The sequence below is a fragment of the Leptosomus discolor genome, chromosome 14 (assembly GCF_034619465.1).
Source record: "Leptosomus discolor isolate bLepDis1 chromosome 14, bLepDis1.hap2, whole genome shotgun sequence".
Lineage (NCBI taxonomy): Eukaryota > Metazoa > Chordata > Aves > Leptosomiformes > Leptosomidae > Leptosomus > Leptosomus discolor.
In genome coordinates this window covers 12,542,464-12,569,257 of record NC_141404.1, presented here as the reverse complement: position 1 = coordinate 12,569,257, position 26,794 = coordinate 12,542,464, and the positions used below count along the sequence as shown (strand labels likewise).

Sequence of the window (26,794 nt, the reverse complement as noted above, 5' to 3'; positions counted from 1 at the left end):
ACATTTGAGGTGATGATACAGTTTTCTATCTACCCATGCCACTACATTACAAACAAACAATACAGCCTGAAGTGTTTAAAGTGAATCTCTGCAGTTTGGAGGTTAAGACACCTTCCAAGAAGAGGCGCTTCAGATATTCGTGAGTTTGAGCAAAACAAGAGCTTTTGCTTATTTGCTGAAAGATCATGAATGCCGAAATGAGATCAAGTCTAAAAATCAACATATGCAACTGGAAAGAAACTGGAGCATGACAATATAGCTTGGGAAGTTACTAAGAAGTGTCAGTTACCTTATACAGACAAATTACTGGATTATATATAAATAACTCTGCAGGTGCACCCTTCTCATCACTCATTAACTAAGTCTGTCTCTGAAGTGTTGAGATGAAAGCCTGAAAGCAAGATGGTTATTGCAAGGGATGCTGGGGGGTGGGGTGGTGTAAATTCTCTGAAACTACAGTCTTGACATGAGATGCCAGACCGTACAGAAGGTATTAAAAAAGAATCTCCTTGTTATGGACTGTGGCTTCAATTATCATACTTAAATACTCACACTGTTAAGTAATCAGAACAAAAATAGCACCAATGATTAAAAAAGACAGTACTCAAAAAAAGCTGTTCAAATGGATTCAGCTGGTTTAATAAGATGAACTCAATGTCACCAAAAAAAGATAACTGTTCTACTGTTCACAGTAATTCAAATCTACAGGGAAGGAATCTCAAAGTTGGCTATATTTTCTTCCTATGAATGAGAAAGGAGAAAAGACTTTGTCAAGATCATGTGGCTTTTGGCACCACGTAAGTCCTGTTACAAGACAGAAGTACTGCAGAAGTTCATCTCTCTCCCAGACATGGGGTATGTTGCTCAGCAGTAAACAGGTGCTTGCAGCCACATGTGGACGAAAGCTACAGAATGACTTCACAGTCACAGCAATTAAATTACCGCAGAATCCCGCTACTACTTCAACAACGACGACAGCGAGCTACTAATTTCATAGGTTTCAGTCACGACTCATATCACACCAAATATTCAAACTTTGAAAGATTATAAATAATGTTTGTCATTAGCTTTTGGATCTGGCAGCCACAGAGGAGAAACTGAAGCAGCCTCCCTAGCAGGTTATGAAACATTTCTGTTTCCTTTTGAGGTTAAAAAGACCGCAATGAAGGAGTAATAGCGATACGAAAAACGTGCTTACAACTTGTCACACACAACCGCCCCATGTTGGAAATCACTAGTATCAAGTACCTTCATATGTCACTACAGGCACTTTGCATAGCCCTCCATGCAGAACTTCCCTGGCTATCCCAGAAACCACAGGCGAGTTGCACTAACAGTAGGGTTAGCAGGCTGAAGCAGACAGTCATTCGCTGCTGGCAGCAGCTTGAACATTTTAACACTCTACACTTCCTACCCAGGGTTATGACCTGGCGGGGGGGGGGGGGGCACACTGAAAACACAAGACTTTCTCCCCTGCTGCTGGCCTAAATGGACATTGCAGAATCAAAGCCTTCATAACAGTTTTCAAAAGGTCTTTTTAATACTTTTCCGGGTTTTTTTTTAATATAAATAGAACTGAATGTACAGATATAATAAATTGGGGTGTGAATTCCAATGGATGAGTGAAGGACGAATGCAGTACACACTGAGAAAAGGGAGTTAGCAAAAAATACAAGTTGGTAGAAGAATAAAGTCAGGCTATGTAAATCTCCCTGAAAAATGAGCAAAGTCAGTCTTGTAGCAATCAAACTACATTAGCATGAGAGACTATCAGCTGCATGCTGAACACACAGTCCAGGTCCAGCTCTGCACCTCTGTGTCAGAACTCACTGGACCTCCTGAAAGCAGAGGAACCCGTAATGACCCTCTGGTGCAGCCCCACTGAGCCACTGATCCTCAGCGCTCACTGTGTAACTCCTCTGCAATTGTGGAACATAATGCAATCTCTTAAAAAGAGTTTTAAAAATAAATATTTTTAAATACATCAGCATTTAAAATACATTGAACAAACTTCTAAAGTTTTCAGTGCATAGTTCAGAACACCAGTCTCACATGGATATCACACAAGTGAAAAAAAAAAAATTAAAAAGTCACCATTGCTAGAAATTACAATGAAAAAAACATTCAGTGATTTCAAGTGCTGTATTAGATATATCACCTCTTTTACCACCAAATCGATCTTTGCTATTGTAACTCTCAGGCAGCATCTCAAAATACATAATGGAAAAATCCCTAAAGCAAGCAGTAAAGGCAGTGCTTTCTGAAGCAGTTACCAACCTGTGGTGGTGCAAAGAGGACACAGACGAGACTCATTCAGAAAAGCTTAAAGCAAGAATATTACTTCTTGAAAGCAAACAGTATTGTGAAGAAGCTGAAGAACAAACACCCACATTTAACTGGAAAAAAAAGATGTGAACAGGCTACTTCACAACTCTGTGTAGCAAAGACTCCTCAAACCACGCCTGTAAGCCATCTGCAGGCAGTCTATTGAACCAGTGGAACTGTTTCCTGTATCACCACACGAACAGCTCACAAGAAAACCGGTGGGCTCCAGCGACTTGCTTCTCCAGAAGTCTGGAAACCATTGCTATGAAAGCCAGATTAACAGGCACTACTCTCAGGAGGCAGGGTTTAAAAATTATACAAACCCAAAACAACCACACACACCAAAATTGGCCAAACAAGTTCCCAACTTCATGATCTGAATGAAATTAACTCACAACAGTCAATCTTTAAACAACTAGAAGTGTTCAAAGCAAAAATTTGCCCTCACTTGCTCTGGAAGAACTTAGCCTTTCGGAAGTAAGAGAAACTATTCGGCCTCTAATTCCTACCTGCAGTTAGAATACAAACACCACTTACTGCACGAGGGGACTCAGGAGAACAGGAATTAAACAAAAAGTGTTCTACACAACTTCCATTTTTTTCAAGATAATCCTGAGAAAAAGGACTGTAGAAAGGACATTTATTTACTAAAGGGCAAGTAGCCAACATTAGATCTTTAAAAAATGGAAACAGTATTATATGGAAGTCTCACCCTCTAATTGTCATCTGAAACAAATAATTATCGCATTATTGACTGTGAATTTCAAATCTCCCACAGAAGGGGATGATGCTACAGGACACAGTAAACGAAGAAAAAAACATTATTGGGATGGGACAACTTCCTGGAAGGAGACTCATCTCTGCCATGCCTACAAAGTATTGAGCAATGACTAGACAGTAACACCGCAGCCACCACTTACTACACTGATCAGTCACCATATTGCTGTTGCCTTGTATTCCCATCCTTATGTCTGCCTGTCCAAAGACAACATTTTGACAAAATACAGGATGGCAAGACTGTACATTAGGTACATTGGCACAATGTACCTAAAGAAAAAAAGAAATCATATTAATAGGTTACACGACTATTCTATTCTTAGGTAAAACAGTGATTACTCTAAGAAGCTCTTAACATTTATTAACATGCATGAAAGACACCAGTCCGTAAGAGAAATAGAACCTGAAACTTCATCCTACTGAGGAAGTTATCTTCATGTGAAAATAAAAGGGAGGTACAGTGTAACTTCGTGGATGGAAAGATAGCTGAGAACGAGTAGCCTACACCGAACCAGCTCTATAATTTGCTGCAGCAACTTATTTATCTGCAGAAGCAGCAGTCTGATGGCACTACATAAACCAAAATTTTAAGTCTTAAAAACGTGATTACTTTCTGACAGACACATATGAAGTATTTAGGGTATTAACAATGCAATTATTAAGTGCACCAAAAGCTGCCATTTAAGAAGTCACCCCACAAAATTTGCTACAACAAACAGTGACTAAATCACTGCCTGCTTTCAGCAGCTCAACTCATTGCTTTATGAATAATTCAGTGTTAAATGAAAGACTGCATGAACCAGAGGTCCGTTTGGACACTAACAACACACCTATAATTATCCAACATAATCACAACTTTACATTCTTGATGAAGGAGTTTGTATAGACAGCCTTCTCATTTTAAGAAATTTTTATACACTTTTTGAGCTCCAGGTGTTTAACAACTTGGGGTAGACAGCGGCATCAGCACGAATTTTTCTTCAGTACAGTGATGTGATTTATCAGAAAGATACTGACCCGGCTGTCTCACTAACCTGGCTTTACCCATTCCACAGTGCCACAGCCCCTTGGCAGTCATCAGGGCACAAGAAGGTCTGCTGAAAAAGCTTTCATAGTTCTTTTTCTTAGTCTGATGAGCTTTGTTAGCTTACGTTACACTTACACTTCTAGAAAACTATGAGATCAGGAAGAAAGGAAGGAAGACTGCTTCTGGCTCCCATGTAATACTGAAAACCCAGTAACTGGAGCAGTTGACAAGACAAATTATTTTCTTCCACGATAAGGAAAGGCTGAAACATCAGAAGTGTCATGACCTATTATGGCAACAGTTACTGGACTTGCACTACCTTCTCTTTGCTGTATCTAGAGCAGTGAAGCTATAGATGCAACTATCCTGACTCGTCACGTCTTGCCTCTTCACATTCCAGAGATGGTAGTATGATTACAACTTTGCTAAAGACAAGGCACTCAGTCCCAACCTACTGAACACACCCTAAACAATGTGTTTTTCCAGTATCACACCCTCTTTATGTTTTATTGGTTTACTGAGTAATGGACTTATCTCCTGCAACAACAAACTCTTCGGAAATCACCACTAGAAAGGCTGAAAAACTACTCAAAGAAGAAAGAATTTCTGCCACAGGGAAGAAAAGGCGACACTCTCAACTGGAGCCAGGGCAGTCCAAGCATCACAGAGCATTTATGTTTATACATGACACTATGCTCAGCATGCTATAGTGCTGTGATCACATTTTTGGTGTTTTGAGAGACAATTAAATAGCAATTAAAACAAGTTTATTTGGATAATACGAGCACATTATGGGATCGGTGATTATGCATCCATTAGCACCTCCCTCTTTTCCTGTGAAAGTACAGAAAAGCATCACCTTCACCACCTGGACCAGCATAACTTTTAGTTGTCAGTCAGCTACACACATTTTCAGAACTCACTTCTGTATCATTTTGGATGAGTACAGTCTACAGTTTCAGAAAGTTTTGGAGTGTATCTATTAAAGTAAATACTATGACTGAATGCTTGCTATATACTTAAGTAGCAAAAAGGTTTTGCAGCAGTATAAAACATTGACTTCTATGGGTTAGTATGATCACATATACCACTTGCCCAAGTGAGCTCTGGAGGCAGACTGATTCTGTGTAGTTACTTTGTTACAAAGTCAAAATATTATTCACCATTATTTCAGATTCTGAAATTCTGTTTGAGAACAGGTTTATACTTACAGCAAATGTCAACTGCACTGCTCACTCCTGAACTCAGTCTTGAAGTACGCTGAGCTTTGCTCATACTAGCAGTAGCACGGAAAGGTAGCATGAATATATTAAATGCTCTTTTTTTCCTAATACTGACACGATTTTTTAAACTGTTGAAACACTGTTGATGTGCCCATGTTACAAGCGTAAATGCAAAAATAAATTCTTAGCAAAGAACAATGGATAATACAGATTTTGGAATGCAATTAATTTTACAGACACTGGGAGGAAAAAGAACTTAACTTTTAGCCTGATACCTTAATTTACCTTTAAATAGGACAGATCACTTTGAGCTAGAGAAATTGTGCAATGTGCACATCGGAGACCTCATACCTAGGATCTAACACCTTCAGTATTCCTTCCTGTTATTTTCAGTAATACTTTTAAAGGTCTTCCTTCATCATTGGAGACTGGCTAACGCTGATCTTGTTTTGCCTCTTCTTCCTTATGCTGTATGCTGTGCAAAGAAATGGACAGATATGTAAAGCAGGTTCACAAGAATCTGACTTGGTTAGAGATAGCTCACAGTTCTGAGATTAGGCTTCTGTGAGAAGAGGGAAAGGCAAACAAATCTTCAAAACCCGTTATACCATTGCGAAAAAGAAAGCAAGCAGAGTTAAGGGTAATTCCTTCTCATTTGACAACATAAACAAGCTTAAATCCAGGCTTCTTTGCTGAATAGTAGAGGTGTCTAAATCCAATACGCTCACAAGAAATTACTCCTTTTAGGCTAACTACACAACAACTACACCTGTTTTAAAAGTGGCTATTATAGCAAATCAGCATGAAATCACAAGCCAACTGATCCACAAGCTTGATCCGGCAGTTCTATGGTGAATCTAGAGAAATGCAAAACCATCCTTGGGTACACAGTCAGTGGTGACCTATGCCGTGCCACATGATGCATGCACTGCTCAACTGGGATGCACAACTGGGAGATCTTGGGACTACCCAAGCACGGTATCTGACTATATTGTTCTTCAAGCGGTGCTTATATAAAGAACTACTATGGGCTCTAATTAGCACAGTGCACCAAATACTACAACAATCTGAATTATAATATGGAGGCAGAAAGATGCTGTTCATGAGGGAGAACTGTAAATAATGTGCTGGTTTGACTTCAAGCGACACATTAACAGGTTAAGAACAAGGACAGAGGAAAAGGACTAGATATATTCACTTCAGAGAAAAGGTGACTAAAGGCAGGTAGGGGGTATGCCAGACAAATATCCTCAATAGCATGGAGGGAGGAAAACAAACAAACAAAACCTCACCAGAGAACCATTATTTTCTACCACTTACAACACAAGGGGCTTTACATTAAATTACCAGAATGTGAGTTTAAAGGAAACAAAATCCTTTTTCATGCTGCATGTGAAACTTTTGAAAGATATGAAACATTTTGTCAGAAGAGGCCATTGGAGGCCAAGACACCTTCCCAGCTCCCTCTGGCTCACAGGCAGCAGCACCACTGCCAAACAGGAGGCCCACAAGCACAGTACTCAGGTTTGACACCAGCCAAGAAAGGAAGCAGTGGCAGGAATGGGGAGGGACACTGCTGTAGGGCACTCTTCCAGGCCCCTGTCTCACAGCTCTGGGACTTCCTGATCTGTGGATGGGGTCTCTGCATTTCAAAATGCCCTGTGAGCACATGTCCCCACTTTTCAAACCAGTAGACATTATTGGTATTTACAACACCCCAGCAACAACTGCCGCAGTTTAACTATTCTATACAAAATAAGTCTTCTTTCTGTTTTCAACCTGCCCTCTGATGTTACATTCCATGTTCCCTGGGTCTTACATCGCTTCTGTTCCACCTTCTCCTGCCACCTGTGCTTTCCAGACTTGCAGCACATCTTTGCCCAGCTATCCATGACACTAGGGCCAGATGGATGCTTCCTAGTCTACTTAGTCATTACCGCTACAGTGGCCATTTGATACCTTTATGATCTTCATTTTCCTCGTTGTAACTTCTGTACTTTTTAAGATGGAGGAGGAAAGCAAGCCTGTTAACCAGGCTGCACTCAGTGTTCAAGATGCAGAAACACAGTCAAGTCATACAAAGCCTGTATTATTCCCCATTCACTTCCGAAGGCAAAGCAATGAATGGAAGAAGATTCCATCAGGAGCTGTGAAAAGGCACGGAGGAAGCCTGGCCAGGCTCAAGACACCCTCAGGCTCAGCACAGCAGGGAAGGGAACTCGCCATACCTCCCCTGCCCTAACATTTAACATAAGCATCTGCTACTGACAGACCTCAAGACACAAGACACCAGATTAAACAATTTTTGCTCAATCCAGGAGGGCTAATCTTATGCAAATATGCAGGGGCTCCATAAGCAGCTTTTGAACATTCACACTGAAAAACCTGTTACCAGCCTAAAAAAAAATAATCCAGAATTCCTGACTCGGAACAGAGTTTTGCACTGGCCATAAGTTTTACTGTAGGAAAAAAAAACACCTAGCGCAAAAGTGTTCAGCACTTTGCACGCAAAACGAGAGTGCACCCAAGTCACGCTTGTCTTCCACGCCAAGAAACACAATCCCAGTTGCCGAGACGCATCCATGTGGTGCAGGGCAGGGAGCAGGATCAGCCCTGGGCTCCCCACCCAGCCCTGCACCCACAGGTCACAGCGTCACCTCCCAGCGCAGCGTCGGCGCTTCTGACAGTTCCCTCCTCGTTTGAGGCACCGCGAGGCCCAGCACGGCAGCTCAGGGGAGCTGAGCCAACGAGCGCCAGGCTGCCCAGGACTGATAAACCCTCACCTCATGTCAGGGTTGCATTTAGAAGTCTCTATTCACTGTGGGGAAAACAACAACAACAACAACAACAATTAAACCATTCAAGGTTTGGGGTTTTTTTGGTTAAGTCCTTTGTGTGAACTGATACACACGCACACGTGCACATCCAGCGAACAGAGGGATATTTACTGTTTCCTCCCAGCAATATGAGGAGCACCACTGGCAAAATCATTACGTCCTATTAAAATTCAGGTTTTGCTGTTTATTAACGCATATATTTCAAGCATAATGGTATACTATGATTTTAAGAGATTCCTACTACCAAAAAAAAAAAAATCTACACTTTGGGTTAATTTTACCATTTGTTTTCACAGTAATTAACAAGAAGTAGTCATGCTCTCATCTAAAATTAACAACTGTGGAATGAGAAAAACAAAAACATTCCTTTTTCAAATAGGATGCTTTACAATGAGCTGGACAAGAAGCCGTTTTTTTGTTCTCCAAGAAGCAGATTTCAGAGTTTTCCATTCTCCATCAGTTTCCCAAATTCCTGAAAGACACAGTTCCCTGGAGTTTTTGAGGTTGTTACTTAATAAGCTCAATTTTCCAACTGTCTGTTAGCATTGTTCCATCTTCTACAAAAACTTCATTGAGTCAAAAAGGACAAGCAGAGAATGACTGTACACGGGAGAAGTGCCTACCTGGGGCAGTGGACTCGGTGATGTCCCTGACTTTGAACAGGCAAAACACTGAGGGCTGGTCTACTCCATCCCGCTCCCATTTGGTGCGGAAATCCCCTTCCCTACACATCAGGAGTGTCCCCATTTTGACAGGAGTCTCCATGAAGGTTTTGGGGTCTGGACACTCCCAAGAAACCAAAGTCATCAAATTTCTGGCCAGCCTTAATCTGCTGAATCATCTGCCAGGTGGCTACTCTGCCTTCTACTTTGTAGCACAAACACTAGCAATCATGAAAATAATTTAAAAAGCCTTATTAGCAGAGGACTGAACCAGGAGCCTTCCTCAGTCTTTACAACAGAACCATTAGGTCCCAAAGCAGTTTATGCTTTCTTCAGCATTCACTTTTAAATAAGATTTAACCTTTATTTTCCCATTCCATTCTGACAGGAATCTTTCCACCCCGAAGTGTTAATGCAGGGAAATAATTACGCAGGCTCTGAGAAAGAGCCAACTATTGTCGTAAATGTTTTGATGATCAGCATCTCTCTACTGCTTTGAAGATGTAAGTTACTGTACTGGAAACATCCAAATGTTAGCAGACGCCAAAATTAGCACTAAACTGAGTTAATATTTTAATACTGTCTACATGAAGAACAACGTTCTTCAAACAAATAGCACACCTGAAAAAACTGTTTTGTATAGAAAACATACGGAATCTCGGGTGTTAGCTTCCATTATTACCAAGGAATTCTTGAAAGAATGCAGAATTTTATAATCCTCAGTTAAGCAGTCCACTGACAATTTTATCACTTTTTTGTCAGCAATTTTAAGTCACTTTTTTTTTTTTTAAAATGAAAACAAAAGAAAACTTATGCAGCAAAAAAAGCTTTTCCTGTTTAACTATTCAGTGTTAAACAGCCAACCAGTCACTCTGGTGCCAGAAAGACTGCCACGGGACCACGTAGCCAAGTCTGCCTATTAGTTATGCAAATACAATCAGAAATGAAGTTATACTTTGTATTCTAGAGGAAGCAATATACACAAAAAAAGGCACAGCCATACACAGGTTTGAGGCTAGCTTTTTCAAATCCTACTACAAGTGCACTGAAATCAACGAGGCAAAGAAACTACTGTGTACTCCTCCACATCCACATTCATGGAGAACAGATCTCCAAAACTCAAGCTACTTGGAATACAAACAAGAATAAAAAAGTATCTACCGATAAACACTGGAACATCTGTAAAGCAGCACTCATTTTTAAAATTATTCTTTATCACAGACAGAGCTTCTCGAACCATGTACATTGTATGGTAACATTTGCAGCTGCAAACTTCAAAACTATGTGGTTTATGCAAATTGTGCAACCAACTATTTTAGAAACAGAAATTTGAGAGACACATTCAAGAAATGAGACCTTGCACCTATGTAATTTAGATTTCATCTTGCAGTGCAACCAAGCAGATGAAGGGTGGAGGGATGATGCTTCGGATGGAGCTCATTTTCTGTGCTGGGCCTTTTGCATATTTCAGTGCTCTCGTTAGTGCCCTGATGTGTCACCACCCCAAATAACCACCCAAATTAGTTCTTCCCTGAAAAAGACAAAACAAGTTGGTGAAAATTCTTCTCCTTTTTCTTTGGAAAGGCATTTACCCCACATGTGGCAGCAGTTATAACTAGCACATTTTTGAGCAAAAATACGTTCTGAAGAGGAAGTTGTACTTCACTGCTTACGTGTTTGTTGTGTATTTCCTTTCTTATTTATTACGTATTACATTTTGTTTTCGTTTCATAATCCAAATCCTCAGGCAGTATTTCAATAGCTTTCTGGTCAGCTATTCTTAGAGCATAAAGGCAACAAAACAGACTTGAAAATGTGTTTTAGAAGAGCTGACTACTGCATGTCACCCAGTGAATTACATCTTTCTTATGCTCTGCAAAACTCCCTAATTCCACAAATACACTCCCAGTCTCAACACTCTATCCTTTCTGACAAATCTTCCCAACTGCTTCTATTTCTGCTCCATTGCTAGTGCCACTCATCTGAAGCAAACTTTGAGGACTTCCAAAATTAATTACTGCCTTCCTGCTTTGCCTCTGGCTAGAAGCTGGTATAAACATCACCAATGAATTAAGCTGCATCTCAAATTCCTTATTCTATTGACAATGAAGGATTCTTCCTTTGTCTCAGGGAAACTATAAGACCCTTAAGTTTTCTCCCCACCCTTTATTTTCCTAATAATGTAGCATTTATGGCTTGTGTCATCATCAGCCACCACAAACTCACAGTAAGAGACAGAAACCCTTACTACTAACACTTCTTTTGCTCTAGATAGTCCATTTACATTTCCTGCTATAACTTTTATCCCACAAATGCTCTCAGTGTTTTGAGTATACCCCTGAAGCGCGCAAAAGCAGATTTTTTTTCTCAGTCCTCCCTACTACTGGATCCTCATCTCATTTCCTCTCTTCTTCCTGGACTACTTTTCCATGACTTTAAAACTGCTAGCAGTTTTCCTTGGAGGGAGGCAAGCAGGGGACACTTCATGGCAGTGGATCACAGGACAGAGAGAGAAATAAATCCAACCGCAGAGGTACACCACAAACTGTCTAGTATGTAATTCCTGGCACTACCTCAGCTCCAGATCTTTTTCACCAAAAAAAACCCAAACAAAAAACAATGAAAAAACCCAACCCTCACCCCACACACCAAACCCAAACCAAAAAGCAATTAAGAATCCATAAGGATGTTTCTCCTTTCAGAAGCAAAGATCTTGCTTAAGAAATAAAAGTACATACAAAAAAAAAAAAAAATCTGCAACTAGTGTGCATTGTTTGAAGGTTTCTCATCTAAAAGTCACTGGTTTTTTTAATACCTCAAACTTACGGAACTGAAGCAGAGCGCTCCGATTTAAATGTCATTACAGTCAGGTCTGACCCAAACCCGAAATGAGCTCCAGATGTTACTGGTCAAAGTCAGAGTAAGACCAGCATTTAAGAATTACTAGAGACAGTAATTTAACTGCAATGGTTACCCATGCAGGAATACCTTTCTCCTTCCAAAAGGGGAAACTTTCTTTCAGAAAAAAAAGGAAGAGACATGCCATGCCATGCCACACCTTTGCAATAAAGAATGAGAAATAAAAGACAACAAAAACAAAGCCAAAATAAGACTGGGACTGAAGAGAGAACTGTTATTTTGCTGGAGGTTATCAGGGCGGAGAAGCTGCACTCTGGAACACAGCACTCAGACCAGCAAAAGAACCAAACCAACTCTTTGATACAATATTCAGTTTTTCACCTCAAAAAAACAGGTGCCTATGAGTACGTGGCAATGTGTTTATCATGGTGGTAACACAACACTGGTATACTTTTAACAGCTAAGCTACACAAAAGGAAATTTATCTGTGCACATGTAACAGGAGAGTCTTTACCTGTTTAAGCTTGTTCACAAACCGCATCAGACACAATACCTCGTCTAGATTTTTACCTAGCAGATATACTTTCCTCCCCATTACACGCTTTGACCATAAAAATGTTAAAATAAACAAACATACACAAGTTTTGATTTGCTCTAATTCATATGGCCAAATTCAGGTATTTTAACGCCCTTACGGATGTTTTACTATTGATGCATTTTCAGCGCACTTTTTAAGTTCAAAGAAACCCCACAAGACTGAAAAGAGAGAGACATGGACAAGGGACAGGGTGATTGGATGTCTGTCTCACCTTGGCCTGGACAGTCTGGGTAAACAAGAGACTTCACTAAACATCCAGATGATAATATGTGGGATGCTAGAGAACTCTGGTATTTTATTAGAGAACTATCAAGCTGTAGGATCTCCCCATACTCCCCTTCCCAAGGCCCTGGGACTTAACCCCTGCACAGCGGTATGGCCAGAGAGAGGAAGCCCATCACAAGGACCAGATTGCAGGCACAGGAGAAATACCACACCCACTGCTGTTGGGTTGCACAAACCACTGCAAATGCCACCCTTGCTTCTTTGAAAATGAAAATATTTGCTTCTAAGCATTAACACAGAATAAATGACCCCAGAACCACCTTTCAATACATCCTGCAGGCACCTGGTTTTACCTTTTGCTATTGCTTCTGCCATCGTACCTGCCTAATGGATGCAGCGTTCACAGCCAAATTTGGTTTTAAAGTTTTGGGGTGGAGAGGGGAAGTATTTTCCTTTCAGTATTTTCTGCAAATGCTATTAGCAACCAACTCCATGAATTTCACAAGCAAACAGAAAGGCTATAAATGTAAGAATTTCGGTGCCAACAGTGTTTATTGCCTATTCAGCATTCTTGAAGTCCAAGCACACTTCAAATCCCTGCAACCCTCCTCCGCAGGCACAGCAATTCCGAACTCACCCTGCTGAGCTGGTACAGGGAACTTCCACCGAAATGTTGAGCTCCAGCTACTGGGGAAAAGGAACGATGTTCCACTAAATGTTCCCCACCCATTCGCACACATGCAAACTGAAATTCAAGACACTGGTGCCCAAAGCACTCAGGCAGAATTATGGCATCCCTTTACAGCTGAAGTTAAGAATTTGCATTAAGTGACAAACTTTTGAATATAAGCTGAATTTCTGAAGTTAAAATATACCACTAGAAATTCTGTGTTATCCATCTGAGTGCTGGTGCCACTCCTTGCCTGGCAGGCAGTTACCATACCATCTTCTCAGTGGCAGCAGAGGAAAAAAGAGCAGGTACCCCTGCAGCCCCTCCTCTGCTCAGGTCAAAAAGCATCTAGACAAGGCTGCAACCAAGAATAAGGCACTCTTCTCAGCTGCCCACTTCTCCAGGTGCTCTTCTGAACTGGACCAGTAGGTAGGACAAAATTATTCTTCTGGAAGTAGTGACTATTTTCAAAGCTTGCTCTCCCCAAGGCACCTCTTCCTCTACCTTTGGTGCACCCTCACCTAGGACACACAGAGGCATAAAGCAGGCTTCTGCCATCCTCACAAGTCACCCAGCTGAGAGACTGCTCTCAGTAACCCGACGGTGATCATTGTAACTGGCCTGGCACACCATGTGGCTATGGGGCACACCATGATGCATCCCCATCGGAGAAGCAAGTTACCAAGTTAACAACCCCTGCCCAAATCTCTGAGCGTGATGTAGAACTCAAAAGTGCAACACTACCACCAAGAATGGCTTTATAACACTGAGAGTTTAACTAGCTTTTCAAAGTATGCAACTGTCCATATTTAGGGTAGAAATGACCCATAAATTACTGAACAATTCCACTTAAAAAAAAAATCTTACTTCAGAAAACACAAATCTCTCTCTATTTACAAAGTTGTACACTGCTAAATTTTCAAATACTTTTACTGTACACATACCCTTTCACTTAAAAAAGCATGCATCTGAGGTGGTTAATGTGCATTTCAAGGTGTATTCAAAATGAGAGATCAAAAATTAACACTAGTCCAGTTAATCTCCGCCAGTACTTTGCTCCTGCTACACTAACTAGACCCTGCCTAGCATTAAGCCAGTCGGTACTAAGCGAGTTTTATATTCTTAGGTCTAACCTGTGAACATGATGCTAACAGCAACACGCATACTTTAAGCTGAATTTAAGATGACTGAAATTTTACGCATCTTCTCCTGTAAACTTTCCAGATTAGGAAGCAGGTTAACTTCAAAATTTCTTTCAAAAGACCTGCTAAAAACTTCTATAATCCAATCACATTCCAGAAACCAGTAGCTCCCATTTAAATTAGGACCATTACACTGGTCAGAGATCTTGGCTGACAGAACAGCTACAGTAAGGACCAACTCCAGGTCTGAATGCCACTTGGAAATTTTTATCACTGTGCTGAAAATATAAGAAAAAAGCTAGTTTGGACAGGAGGTTAAAACCCCCCACAAATACATTTAGATTATGAGTTCAGGTAACTGTTTAAGATTTTACTAGATATTTAAATCAGAAAATAGTAACACACTTAGTATAGGTGAGAAAGCTGAAGATCCTTCAGATGTATGTTCAAGTTGGAAAATGCAACAGACTATTTTTAGCTACAAGGAATATCCTTGTGCAAAAAAAAAAAAAAGTTAACAGAAGTGGAGACATTCAGCATCAGATCTGCAATGGGAACAATTTCATCCCCAGAAGCAGTTTGCATCTGAAAAACATTCAGTTTTTATAACGGTAGAACCATGTGTCTGCACTAAAAGCACCATAAACTTGGATTTGATACTCACCCTTGGAACTTTGCTACAGCCCTATCCCCTAATGCATTTCTCAGGGGAGACAGGCCCAGGTGTCAAATAAAGGGTCTTGGGAAAGTTAAACAAAAAAACATTATAGAACTCATTAATGGCTTAAGAGTTTTCTCTCCCTCCTGCCTCCTCAGCCTAGACGACCCACTTGTTTGCAGGGCCAAACAGTAAAGCAGACCAGTAAACTGAGATAGGTTAAAAATAAACCCAAAATATGGAAGATATTTTAAATTCAGATCTCTTCATTCATCTCGTTCACCATGTGTTCCCACACAGTTGTGTCAGTGCAAGTGAGGAGACAAAAGTGAGGCACAGGTCAAAAAAACCCACTCTAGAAGACAACTCTTCTCTATAGCAGCACTAGAGCGAACTAGACATAAACTCTTCTCCTGGCTCCCGGCAGCATAGAAGAGTCATCTGAAATAACAAAGTCTGGTGCCCAGACCAAAATCCAGGACCTTCCCTGCAGCTCATGCTCAATTTTGGGTTAGACTCCTCTTTCTCGCAGGCACTATTCTCAGCTGGACTGCTGCACAGCACAGCCACCTGACACTGTAGCAGTTAACAGACACTCCTCGGATGTGGGAGATGTTTGATTTCTCTGACTCCAGAGAGCTCTAGCACACACACCTGCTAACTGCAGGTGAGCTTCCACTATACTAATTTACGCAAAAGCTAGGTAATAATAATATTATTGGAGAAAAAGGGCCTTGAAGATGTGCTGTATTGAATTCAGTGCTATTAGTGTAACTTTTCTAGCAAAAGCATGTGTTTACACATTTGGACACATAAGGTATTAGCAAGGCTCCCATGGCTCATGTCCAGACCTTGACTACACTGTACTTCAAGCAACCAAGTACTTTTCTTGGATGTGACTTCAGTTTTGTTCTTCAAAGGTGCCATGAAGTATCTAAATTTTGATTCATATTCATTATTAGTTTGCAATATGGATTTACACAAATACTTCCGAGGCATATATAGTTTGTATGACAACAGATAAACATACTGAAGAGAACCACTTGAGGCACAGTCTCTCACTGCATGAATGTTAACACCTCTCAGTTCATTACATTGAAGGCTGCTGAAAGGCCTTAAAGAATTAGAATGTTTTCTTAATCCAGAAGGAAAGGTCAGTGACCAATAAAGCTGAAGTGTTGTTATCCCAAGTTTAAAAGCATGAATACAGAAGCTGCGGTTCCACACACATTTCTTCAGTGGCAATGCCAATGCGCCCAGTCCCCAGGGTCATTCACACCTCTACACCCTGCTCTTCGCCAGAGCCAGCTCAGCTGTTTGTTCAGCTGCAGGGACTGGAGAATCCACCAGTTTCACTACGTATCTCCAAAAGACTCTCGCAAAGCAGAGGAGACAGAACAAAGTCACAGTCGAACGCGGCTGTTTATGAACAGGCAACTGACCCAAGTGAAACGAGATCCATTTTTGTGCAACCTTCTCATTATTTTTCCCCTTAATCTGTGCTATTATCAAGATTAGGAGAGGGTTTCCCCAGCAGAGCTCCCCTAGCAAGCAAAGGAGCTGCACAGCTTTCCCTCCTTCAGAGGGAAACCCCATGAATCCTTTCCAGTAAGGACCCTATTCCTCCCACACCAACGCCCCCCTACTTTGGAGTATAAACTTCAGGGCACAGGTTGTAAGCCAAAGCATGAGTCTGATTAATAAAACACGTTAAAAAAAACAAGACAAAACTATTGAGAACAAGAAAATATCTTAAAATCAACACATAGCTGAAGCAATATATTCAAAGAAACAAACAATCATTATCAAATCCTGTGGTTAAACTTTTAGAATAAACTACTTAAAAAAATACTAAGTTTTATTTCTGGCAGATTTTGGTTTGGTTTTACTGCTGCTTATTTGTAATTCCTCAACTGTAAAGACATTAAGTTTAAAAAAAAAAAAAAAAAAAAAAAAAGAAGAAGAAAGAAAGAAAACCCCTAAAACTTAATGCTTATGGTTATTCCCTCATGGCATGATGGAAATATTGCAAAGCATTATACTAGTTTTTAAGGGGAACTGTTTTTTTGGTTCAGGGTTGAAGTCCAAGAAGCATTTGAAACAGTCAGACTGAAACAGAGGAGATAAAAACCATACAGGAAGAATGAGAAGAGGGAAAGGAAAGCAGAAGAAAATTGTGAAACACCTCTACTGTAATTGCTACTAGCAAGGAGGGTTTTGCATGTGGCTTGTGACCCACTGTTTAATTCATATAATTTACAGACACCTTCCAGTTATCTCTGTGTTCAAACTTCTAATAGTATCTACTGTTCTCCAGAAATTGTGTTCACCCCTCAATATTATTAAGTAACTAACACTTAACCACATGAAAAATTCTTTAGAAGAGGTCAGCTCCTCGCTACTCCCAATGAAGAAGGAAATTAACTATCTTTAGCTTGATTTCATGAACAACAAAAGAGTGTTCACACAGCCTCTGCTTCAGCAGATCTTTAAAAAAAAAAAAAGTACATCTTGCATTGTCTTAGGACTTGAAGCCTGTAAACCCATGCAACAGCACCTGAACATCTAGTCAGCTCTAACATCTGTAACAGAAGCAAACTACCATTTAGCTAAACTGAATAGTTAAGACACGCTGCGAAGGCAAACTTGTGTCTAAAACTTGTTACCTGATTACAGTTACCAGAAATATTCTGGCGATACATAACTGAGACGTGTTTCATGACTACTGAACAGCAAGAGCAAAGTCCCCTGCATCAGGAGAGCCGCCTGGCTTTACAAGCGAGAAGGGAGAACATAAGTTCTTCCCCACCTCCAAATGAAGTGATCTCTGTTCTTGAAAAAACCAAAGCTGATGCAGAAACCACCATGCCCCAGTACTAGGATTGCCGACTCCACCTTGACTGCCTGAAACAAAATGTATTTTTTGATTGGATGGGGGGACACATCCAAAACAAAACAAAACCAAACAACAAACTGATCGCTCCCCAAACACTTTAACCTCTTCGTTCTTTTCCAGTAATCAGAGACTATAAAAACAAAAAATTGCAACAGGTCACTGTCCAAAAACTGTAGAGTGCTAAATAACTGCAATTCAACACTGGACTGGATCAGTAGTGGTTCCTATCACAGCCAATGGGCAAAATTGTGATGTGCGAAAATACAGATCCCAGATGCAGGGTGACCAATGTTTCTCATCTTAAGACCTGCAGACCAGAATGTTCACATCACTACGAGCCACCACCCCCTGCTGCTGCTGCCACCACCAGCCCAGTGCATCAGGAGAACTGCAGAACACGTGCAAGTTTAAAACACCTACCCCAAAGTCCTCATCCTTTACCGAGAGACAAGGGCCAAACTGCACGGGTGAGCAGCAGAGGGGGTGGTACGGCGTCCCAGCGCCCGTGCAGGGCGGCTTCCTCCTCCGCTGGGGGGTCAGGTGTTCCCCCAGTCTGCAGAGCATCCCCAAGATGCTGCTGGGCCCTGAGGGACCACGGCTATGGGCAATGGCATGCGAGATGCTCAGGAGTGCAGACAGACCACCTGGCCTGGACTCGAAACGGCACAATTCATACAGTACTTTCCTGGCTCAGAAGCAAGTTTTACACCAAGAATTTCCTATCTAGTCACAGAATAATGTGTTGATCTTATATGGGGAAGTCTGGTTTTTTCTTAATAACATAATTTCCCTTCTCTTAAATAATGTTTATCAACATTAATTTATGTAAAGTTTGTACATTTTTCATTCACAAATTAGCCATTTTATGAAAAAAATTTACACCACTAAACCCTGATCCATTTAACAGTAAGAATATTAACCCACTAAGATGCATTTGCCATTTAAAACCTTCACCAAGTTTTAGCAGGCATTTGCACCCTCATACTTTTATCAAAATCTCAATCAAAGTTCTGACAAACGATACCAGTGATGTTAGAAAATAACTCACCAAAACATATGGGAAGGAAAATCTCTGTTGTGGAAACCACAACCATTCCTTTTTTTAAACACACCTCAACAGAAATTCATCCAATTGTTGTATTAGTATAACATCACATTTAGAGCTCTAAAACAAAATTTTCCTTAGATCTTTACAAAACCACACATGCACAGCTGGAGATGATGTATTTTTTTAATAACATCCTTACAGTTATACCTTGTGAAATCACCAGATGATCAAGGTTAGAGCTACAATGAACACCAATGATACTCCTACACATCCTTTCCTATTTACACTACGAAAAGGGAAATTATGAAAAACTACCTTAAGAATTTTCAGACTTCTGCATTTAAAGCAACTTCTACTAGAGTGCATTCAATCCCTTAATATACAAAATACAAAGCTCAAGTTCTGTTTTCCAGCACTGCTATGTTTCAGATCAAAGAGGTGTGACTGTATTAAAAAAAAATCCCATCACCTCTCCTAGGCTGTCAAACACTGCAGGACTGCTAAAAAAAAAAAATCTATTTTGAACTTTCTTCTCATAGGACATTCCAGCTCACTACCAACATCGTCTTCCTCTGGCTTGCAATGTGCTTTGAAGTGCAAGTCGAGGTGCTGGTTTTGATGCGGAAAGCCCCGACGTTCAGGACACCTGGAAGACTGTCTATCTCTATTTACCAGCGTATCCGCAGGAATAAGCTGAGGTACTACTGTTTTCTCCTTCCCCATTTAAACAGGATGCTCCTGGCACATCTGAGTGGCATCACTCTGGAGCTCAACTTACAGCTGCAGTCAGGGAGAACTCCAGGTTTGCAGACACTGAACGTCCTGTTCTCCTAAGCTGTTTGATGCCACAAAGCACGATGGTTTTGTTTAAAACCTCACTGTTAAATGGGTCAGGAATGACTTATTTTGGTAATGTTTAAAACAGCTGCCAAACAGCAATTAAAAACACAAACTGAGATACGCTATACTTATTACACCACGGAATTTTAGTTCTATCAAGAATTGCCACTTAGTTTTAATCTCCATATTTTTGAGAGATTTTGCTTAACAAATATGCACATGCTGTTACACTGAACAATCAAGCTGTGATGCATTTTAAGGCAAATACAAAACAGCCTTCAAATGTGTTTTTACATTCTGAAGAGAATCCCAAAGATTCCTAGGCACTAAGGTAAAAGACTAACACTGTCTTCCCCAAACTGCAAATATTCACTACAGTTTCAGTATTTTCAAAATCCAACTACTAACTTCCAGAAGCTTAATTATTTCTAGTTGACAGAATCTCAGCCTTCTAGGGAAACTAGGCAAATACAAGTCAGAATAAAACACTGCTTCCAAGCTGACCGTTCCACATTTTGCTGTCAAGTCATTCAAACTCCATTCAATGTTTCTAAACCTACAAAGCTTGTTTCACTACAATCAGCAAGTCAAGCTGAAAAAAAAAAATGGTTTAGCAGAACTATTAAAATGTGTTAAGTCTAAGCCTGCAACAATATGCACAGATACATTATGCTACAGCTGTTGCCACTGATTAGCTGCACTTTTACTCTTTTTGCTAGTGTATCAAATTGCAAATGCTAAAACTATCCTAACAAAATACATTATTGGAAGCGTCCAATAAAAAAAGTTTCAGAAAACAACACTGCGTATTTAATAACTTGACAAATAAGATAGCCACTCTCCAGCCCCATTCTACTTGCCAAAACACTTTATAATAACTGTTAACCCTGTTGCTGGTACTGTTAAACTAGCACATAGCAGATTTTTTATATATTAATATACATGTGTACCTGAGCAGAAAAACCACACTTGCTATGGATTACTAATGCCTTGCACTGCAAGCCATACAATATTTTACAGCTTCACAATCAACGTTCTACAGCCACAACATACAAAGTTAATTTAAAGGAACTGATCTGAGACACCTCAAAGCACAAACTTAAGCAAACACAGCCTTATTTAAAATTTATTATCATTTAAGAAAAAGTGGATCCTTCACAAGCTCTAAACCGGTTCATTTTCACCCTTACCCCAAATATCGAATGATGTCATGCAAGATGTACTGGCTAAACTGGTTTAACTGCTACAGCCTGGATGCACTGTTTAGATTTTCTTGTGATAAATTATTCTGCAGAATTGAAACTGATTCAGTTGGTCTCAAACAACTATCTCAACTGTTTTTTTTAAAGTCTGGGCTTATATTACTTTTATACACTTAACTTGCTACTTTACTTAGTATAGCTATCTAGTAACGACAGAGAGAAGATCTAACTTCTCTTTCGAATTCAGTCAATAGCATGGGATAACTGGACTGAAGTAAGTCTGATACATATAGTTAATTCCCAATAGCCTGCTATCTCCACTCCCCTCTGGATTTTACACATATTTTCCAGTAATCCATCTGTTTCCACTTCTGCTTCACAGAAAGTTTACTAAATCTGATGACCTATTGAGTACCCTGTTCATGAAGGATGCACAGAGGAAACTCCAGACACAGTTAGCACTCTTCAGAAGTCACTGACACCTCTTCCTCAGCTGGCATGGAGTGACTGAGAACAAGGCACTGCACAGCTTTTCCCAAGGCCGCGCATGCCGTCCCCAGGTACTAAACACTGTCATTGCTGGGCCTAAGAGGCCAAGCCTGGTTCTTTGCTCTAGGTATAGCCTCAGAATTAAGTTAATTTTGCTTGTTGTCTGCTGCATCAGCGTTTTTATCTCCTCTCACTTAAGCATCACCTATTTCATGGAAAAACGTCAAGGCTGGTGAGGGGAAGGTGCAAGAAGAACACATAAAGAAGCAGATACCCATGGTCATATGATGAATTTAGTCTGCATGTTCTCCTCACAAACATACGGCCTCACTTTATAACCACTTGGCTAGAAACAATATAGAAGACAGCAAAGGAGCTCAGGGAAAGAGAGGGATACAGGCCTTCAGAAGAAAGGCATGGAAGCAGGCAAAAAAAGAAACGAACACCATATTGTGTATGCAAATGATATTAAATTGCCAGGAATTGGGAATACTAATGAGGACAAAATATGCGAGAGAAGTAAGCACCCAGAAGACAGGCAAAAAAATAAGTTATGTACTTTAGAGCAGTATCACACAGCGGGTCAGAAATCTAGTAAATTCTGTCAGTAGTGAGCAAAACGGGAGCAAACAGCAAGCAACACAAACTTTCAATTGAATGGAAACTGCAGGAAAGCGCAATTTTAAACTTTTCACATACATACACATAGACATGTCAGTTTTTCCTTTTCTTGTTCTTGTAAATATCTTGCATCATTTCACCCAGAATTCCAATCTCAACATTATATTGCCCTAACTAGGGAAAAACATAGAAGCTGGCATTGCCTGAGAGCCTGCAGAGCTGACCCAAGGAGAACACAAGTGTGCAACCCGAACGACCAGTCAGCCCGTGCTCACGGGCTGTGCCGCTGCCTTGATAAGCTTGTGCTGGCTACTTCGGAACAGAAACTTCCGTAACGCAAAGCACATGTACGTATGTCACTATGGGCAGTGGCTGAACCTAAAAAAAACAGATTCAAACCATAAACAAGGGAAACTTACAGTTACTAAGCTGCAAATGAGACTTCCCACCAAAGAACTTTATGAAATATGTAACTGCACATTTGTATTAAGCAGAGTTCTTTGAAGTGCAGACACCTTGGTGAAAAGACATTACCCAGGAAGCATATATAAAGTACTGGGACTTGGATCCAATTACACTTTACAGAGCAACTCACCAACCATAATTCTTTGCATGATAAAGCAACCTACATTCCCTACTTACAGGACAGAAAAACTACTATTTTTTTTTCCCCCACTAAATTTATTTAGCCTACAAATAAACTCTTCAGAATGTCTACAGGACAGACATTTACTAATCACCACTCCAAACTGTTAATTTATCTAAAACTCAGGCACCAACGGCTCATCTGCACACTCCCACTCTGCTTCAGCCCGAAGGCAGCCACGGCAGCGCAAATCACACGCTTTTATGCAGCAAAGGATGAGGGGTGCACACAAAACCCATGACCAGGGATCCAATTTGGCCAGGGATCTGCCTACATCCATGCCACCTCGAGCAGCCCTTCTTGCTCCTTCCTGCCCCAATGCCAAACCTTCACTACATTCATATCACACTAAACGGAGCTGCACAGTGAACCAAACTAAACACTGAAACAACATTTTACAACATGACTTTTTAATTTTGATCACTTCATAGACACAGGGAGGTATGCTAGCCCAACCGCCGGCGTGGCAGACGAGATGAAAACGAGTGGCAGCAAACGCTCTGTCTGTCCAACTGCATCCCCAGCTAGGGAAGCGGCTGCCTTCAGCAGAGGGAACGCAACCTCTTCCAACAGTTCTCAAATTTAAAGTTTCCCAGTCCACCTATCACTACCACCACGCCTCAGTAAGGCTAAAGCTGATGACAAACACCCACCTGTGACAGAAGACTAACTGCACAGAGAGGTGATCCGTAACACTATGGCACTCTAGCTAGGTACTGCAAGTCAGTGAGCCTGTATCGCACCTGGTCCCGCTGAGCGGGTATCTGCCCCTGACCAAGGCTGTCATTGTTTCTTTCCTTCATGATGCAGAGATGAACTAATTTTTACTTCCTAAAGGGAATATCTTCCTCCCTCCTGAAGTCCAGTAGCCTTGTCTAGTACTACTTTCATTTACACAGAGCGGCCATAAGGTCATCAAGGAAGAGTAAATTAGTCATAAGGGAAAAGCAAAGGAGAAAAACAGGGACATGAGAGCAGACACTCAAAATACTGTATCTTATTTAATCCTAAAGAGTTTAATCCCAGACTTTTACCACTATGTCTGAAACGGTTGTTTCACTCATCAAAATTTGTTCATTAAGTATAGCTGTACATGAAATAAGCAAACCTTTACATAATTCAAAATCAAGATGTGCAATTTTCCACTGCACATTCTTCACATACCTCCTAAATCTAACGTGATCACTGAGTGAAGAATGGCATCTGACACTGTTCTGTGCATGCTAGAATTAAGCTAACTACATGTTACTAAGTATTCTCCTCACGGCTTGAAAGTATCTCTCTCAAGAAAGCACAAACACCCATACATTAAGATGATGAACATTGTTTTACATGCTAAATGAATATATATCCATGACATCAACTTTTATTAAAAGTTAGCAATAATCTGATCTCTGCAATCTTGTAAACTTAAAAAATTTCTCAAGAAAAAAAAAAAAACAAGTACTGAAAAAAAACCTCAAGGCTAAGCTTTTTTGGGTTTGCTTTTGCATAAATGGACAGTTCTGTAAGCTTTCACAAATTAGCAAGTTTGTAACATCACCCAGAATCAGCTGTGTGCGGCCTAATAGATCTCAAAGAGATTTCTGAGCTAATGCTGTATTCTCAGTGTTGCTATGTTGATATACCCAGAGTCTTCTTCCTCGCCCCTCCAATGGAGGTGGCCACCAGCATAAGATTTTTCACAATCATCACAGGGACTTCTGCATGTATTTTGGACTCCTGTATCCCCACTGACAGAGGGGATGCAATCCAGAAGTTCAGGACACCTTTAAACTGCATAAAAATGTTCAGTATTTCACAGTGTGCCCAGCACAGCAGAGCATCGAGCCAGTAAAAAAAAAAAAAAAAAAACAAAACACACAAATAAAAAGATCAAATACAGTCAATGTTCTACAGGACTTGAAAAGGATACTGAGAAAAAGCAGACTGCAAAAGGCTATCAAACAATCTTCTGGAAAATATCCATAAGATGTTAATATTTGTATGCAAACAATATGAGGTGTATTTTTAAATCACCTCCTTTTACATACCTGTCACAGTATGTAAACAAGTTTGGAGATTTTTCTAAAACAAAACCAGTTACTCTGATAGTAAATAAGTTTTAGCTATTATTTTATGAAATAGAGATTTATGTTTAAGAAAGAAAGGCTGTACGTAATAACGTAATTTTGAAATGTAATCTCACAGTCACTGTGACAAACTTCCACTAAAACACCTTTGCTCCCCCTGATTTCATTAGCTATTATTTAGCAGAAAGGTACAATTGCTAAGTCGACTGTCACGTTTCCAAGCAAAATATCTTGTATTGGTGAATATTTACGGCACTGTTGATTAAAACGTTCATAACAGAACTGGCATCTTCACAGCCTGGCATTCTAAACGATATTTAGGTAGTTGGTGTTTTTGACCTCCAAGTCAAATACCATCGGTACGAGCAGCCTACTGTGGCTGCCCTTCCTTAGGTAACAAAATGCCGCCGTACATTCGCCCAAAATAATTTCACATCGTTGAATTCAGACGGAAGGTGTTGTTCAAAGGGGGAAGGGTGTGTAAAAACAACAACATAATGCAAAAAAAAAAAAAAAAATGCTAAAGGCACCACTGGAGACTACACCGGACAGGAGCAGGGAACAAGCCTGAAAATGTAGTGCCTCCTTTATGAAAGCAGCGCAACTGCATGACGGTGCAGGATCCGGGCCGAGGGCTGTGCAGGCGCTACACATGGCCAGCGCTGCCCGCCGACCCCGCGCTAGGCCCGGCCGGCAGCGGGTTCTGTAAATAACCCTCGGAGGAGGGTTAATTAAAAATGGCGAGCAGCGTGGCTGCCTGCATACAATGAGCGGCCGGGCCGAGCCGCCGCGCCGCACGGCCCCGGGCAGGGCAGGGCTGAAGCCCACCGCCCACCCCTGCGGCGGGAGCGGGGGGGGACGCCGGGCCGGGCCGGGCTAGGCCCCACCGCTCGGCAGCCCCGGGGGCCGGGCGGCCCTCGGGACAGCCGCGTCCCCTTCCCCGCGGAAGGCAAAACCCTCCCCCGAAATCACAACTACTTTGAGACGGACCCTCATCCCCTCCCCCCCCCCCCCGGGGCGCGGCTGCGCGCCCTCGCCGCCCCCCCTCCCAACGCCCGTCGGGAGGCTCCCGGTCCCCGCCAGGCCGAAGGTCCGGGCTCATGGCCGCACGCCTCGCCCCGGGGGAGCGGGTCTCCCTTTGTAGCAGCGCTTCCCCCGCACCCTCCTCCTCCTCCCGCGATGCAAATTCCTGCAGAGCACGCACACTCCCCCCCCCCCCCCCCCCCCCCCTCGGGCCGCCTCCCCCGACCCCGCACCGCTCCTCACCGCCGCAACTTTCCCCGGTGTCCCCCCGCCGCTCCGGCCGAAGCGCCGCCGGGAAGAGCTCCCCCGGCCCCGGGAGGGGGTACCCCTGCTGCCGGGGCTGGCCGCGGCCGGGCACGGGACGGCGAGCTGCGGCCGCCCCTGCTCGCAGCGGAGGAGAGGGCCGGGCGCGTGTTTACCGCGGCGGGAGGACGGGAGCTCCCCGAGGGGGACGCGGCGCCCGGGGAGCCCCGGGAGCCCCGGGAGCCGGCAGCAAAGCAGAGGGGCGAGGGAGGAAACTCTCCTCAGAGTTGAGGGCGAGGGGCCCTGCCCGGCCCCGGCTTTACCTTCCATCTCCATGTCCTCGGGCTCGCTCAGCTGCTGCTCCCCGGGCTTCTGGTGCTGCTGCTGCTGCTGATGGTGGTTCATGTCGGGCTGGGGCTGGGGCTCGGGCTCGGCGGGGGCCTGGGCCTTTCCCGCTGGGGGCTGCAGGCCTGTGTCGGGAGGGGAAGGGGCGGAGGAGCGGCGGGGCCTTGGCAGCGGCCGGGACTGGGCACCCGCCTCGGGGGGCTGCGGCTGGGCTCCGGCGGGCAGGGAGCGGGCAGCCGGCGGAGGCAGCGAGACGCGCACGTATTTGCTCGCTATTCGCCCAATCTCGGCGGCGGCACCCGGTCGGGGAAAAGGGGTGGGGAGGAGGGACCGGCCGGGGGTGGCGGCTTCCCCGGGGGCCGGAGG

General features: G+C 42.2%; 1 protein-coding gene across 2 annotated transcripts in view; it reads right to left on the bottom strand.

The window, feature by feature from the left end:
- USP7 (ubiquitin specific peptidase 7) overlaps positions 1–26,511 on the bottom strand; it is a 74,460-nt gene extending 47,949 nt beyond the window's left edge. For both annotated transcript variants that reach the window (XM_086473293.1, XM_086473292.1), the window contains exon 1: positions 26,407–26,511. In XM_086473293.1, the coding sequence (XP_086329419.1) occupies positions 26,407–26,488 (82 nt within the window). In that variant the 5' untranslated portion in view covers positions 26,489–26,511. The remainder of the gene's footprint in view (positions 1–26,406) is intronic.
- Between the last annotated feature and the right edge of the window lie 283 nt (positions 26,512–26,794).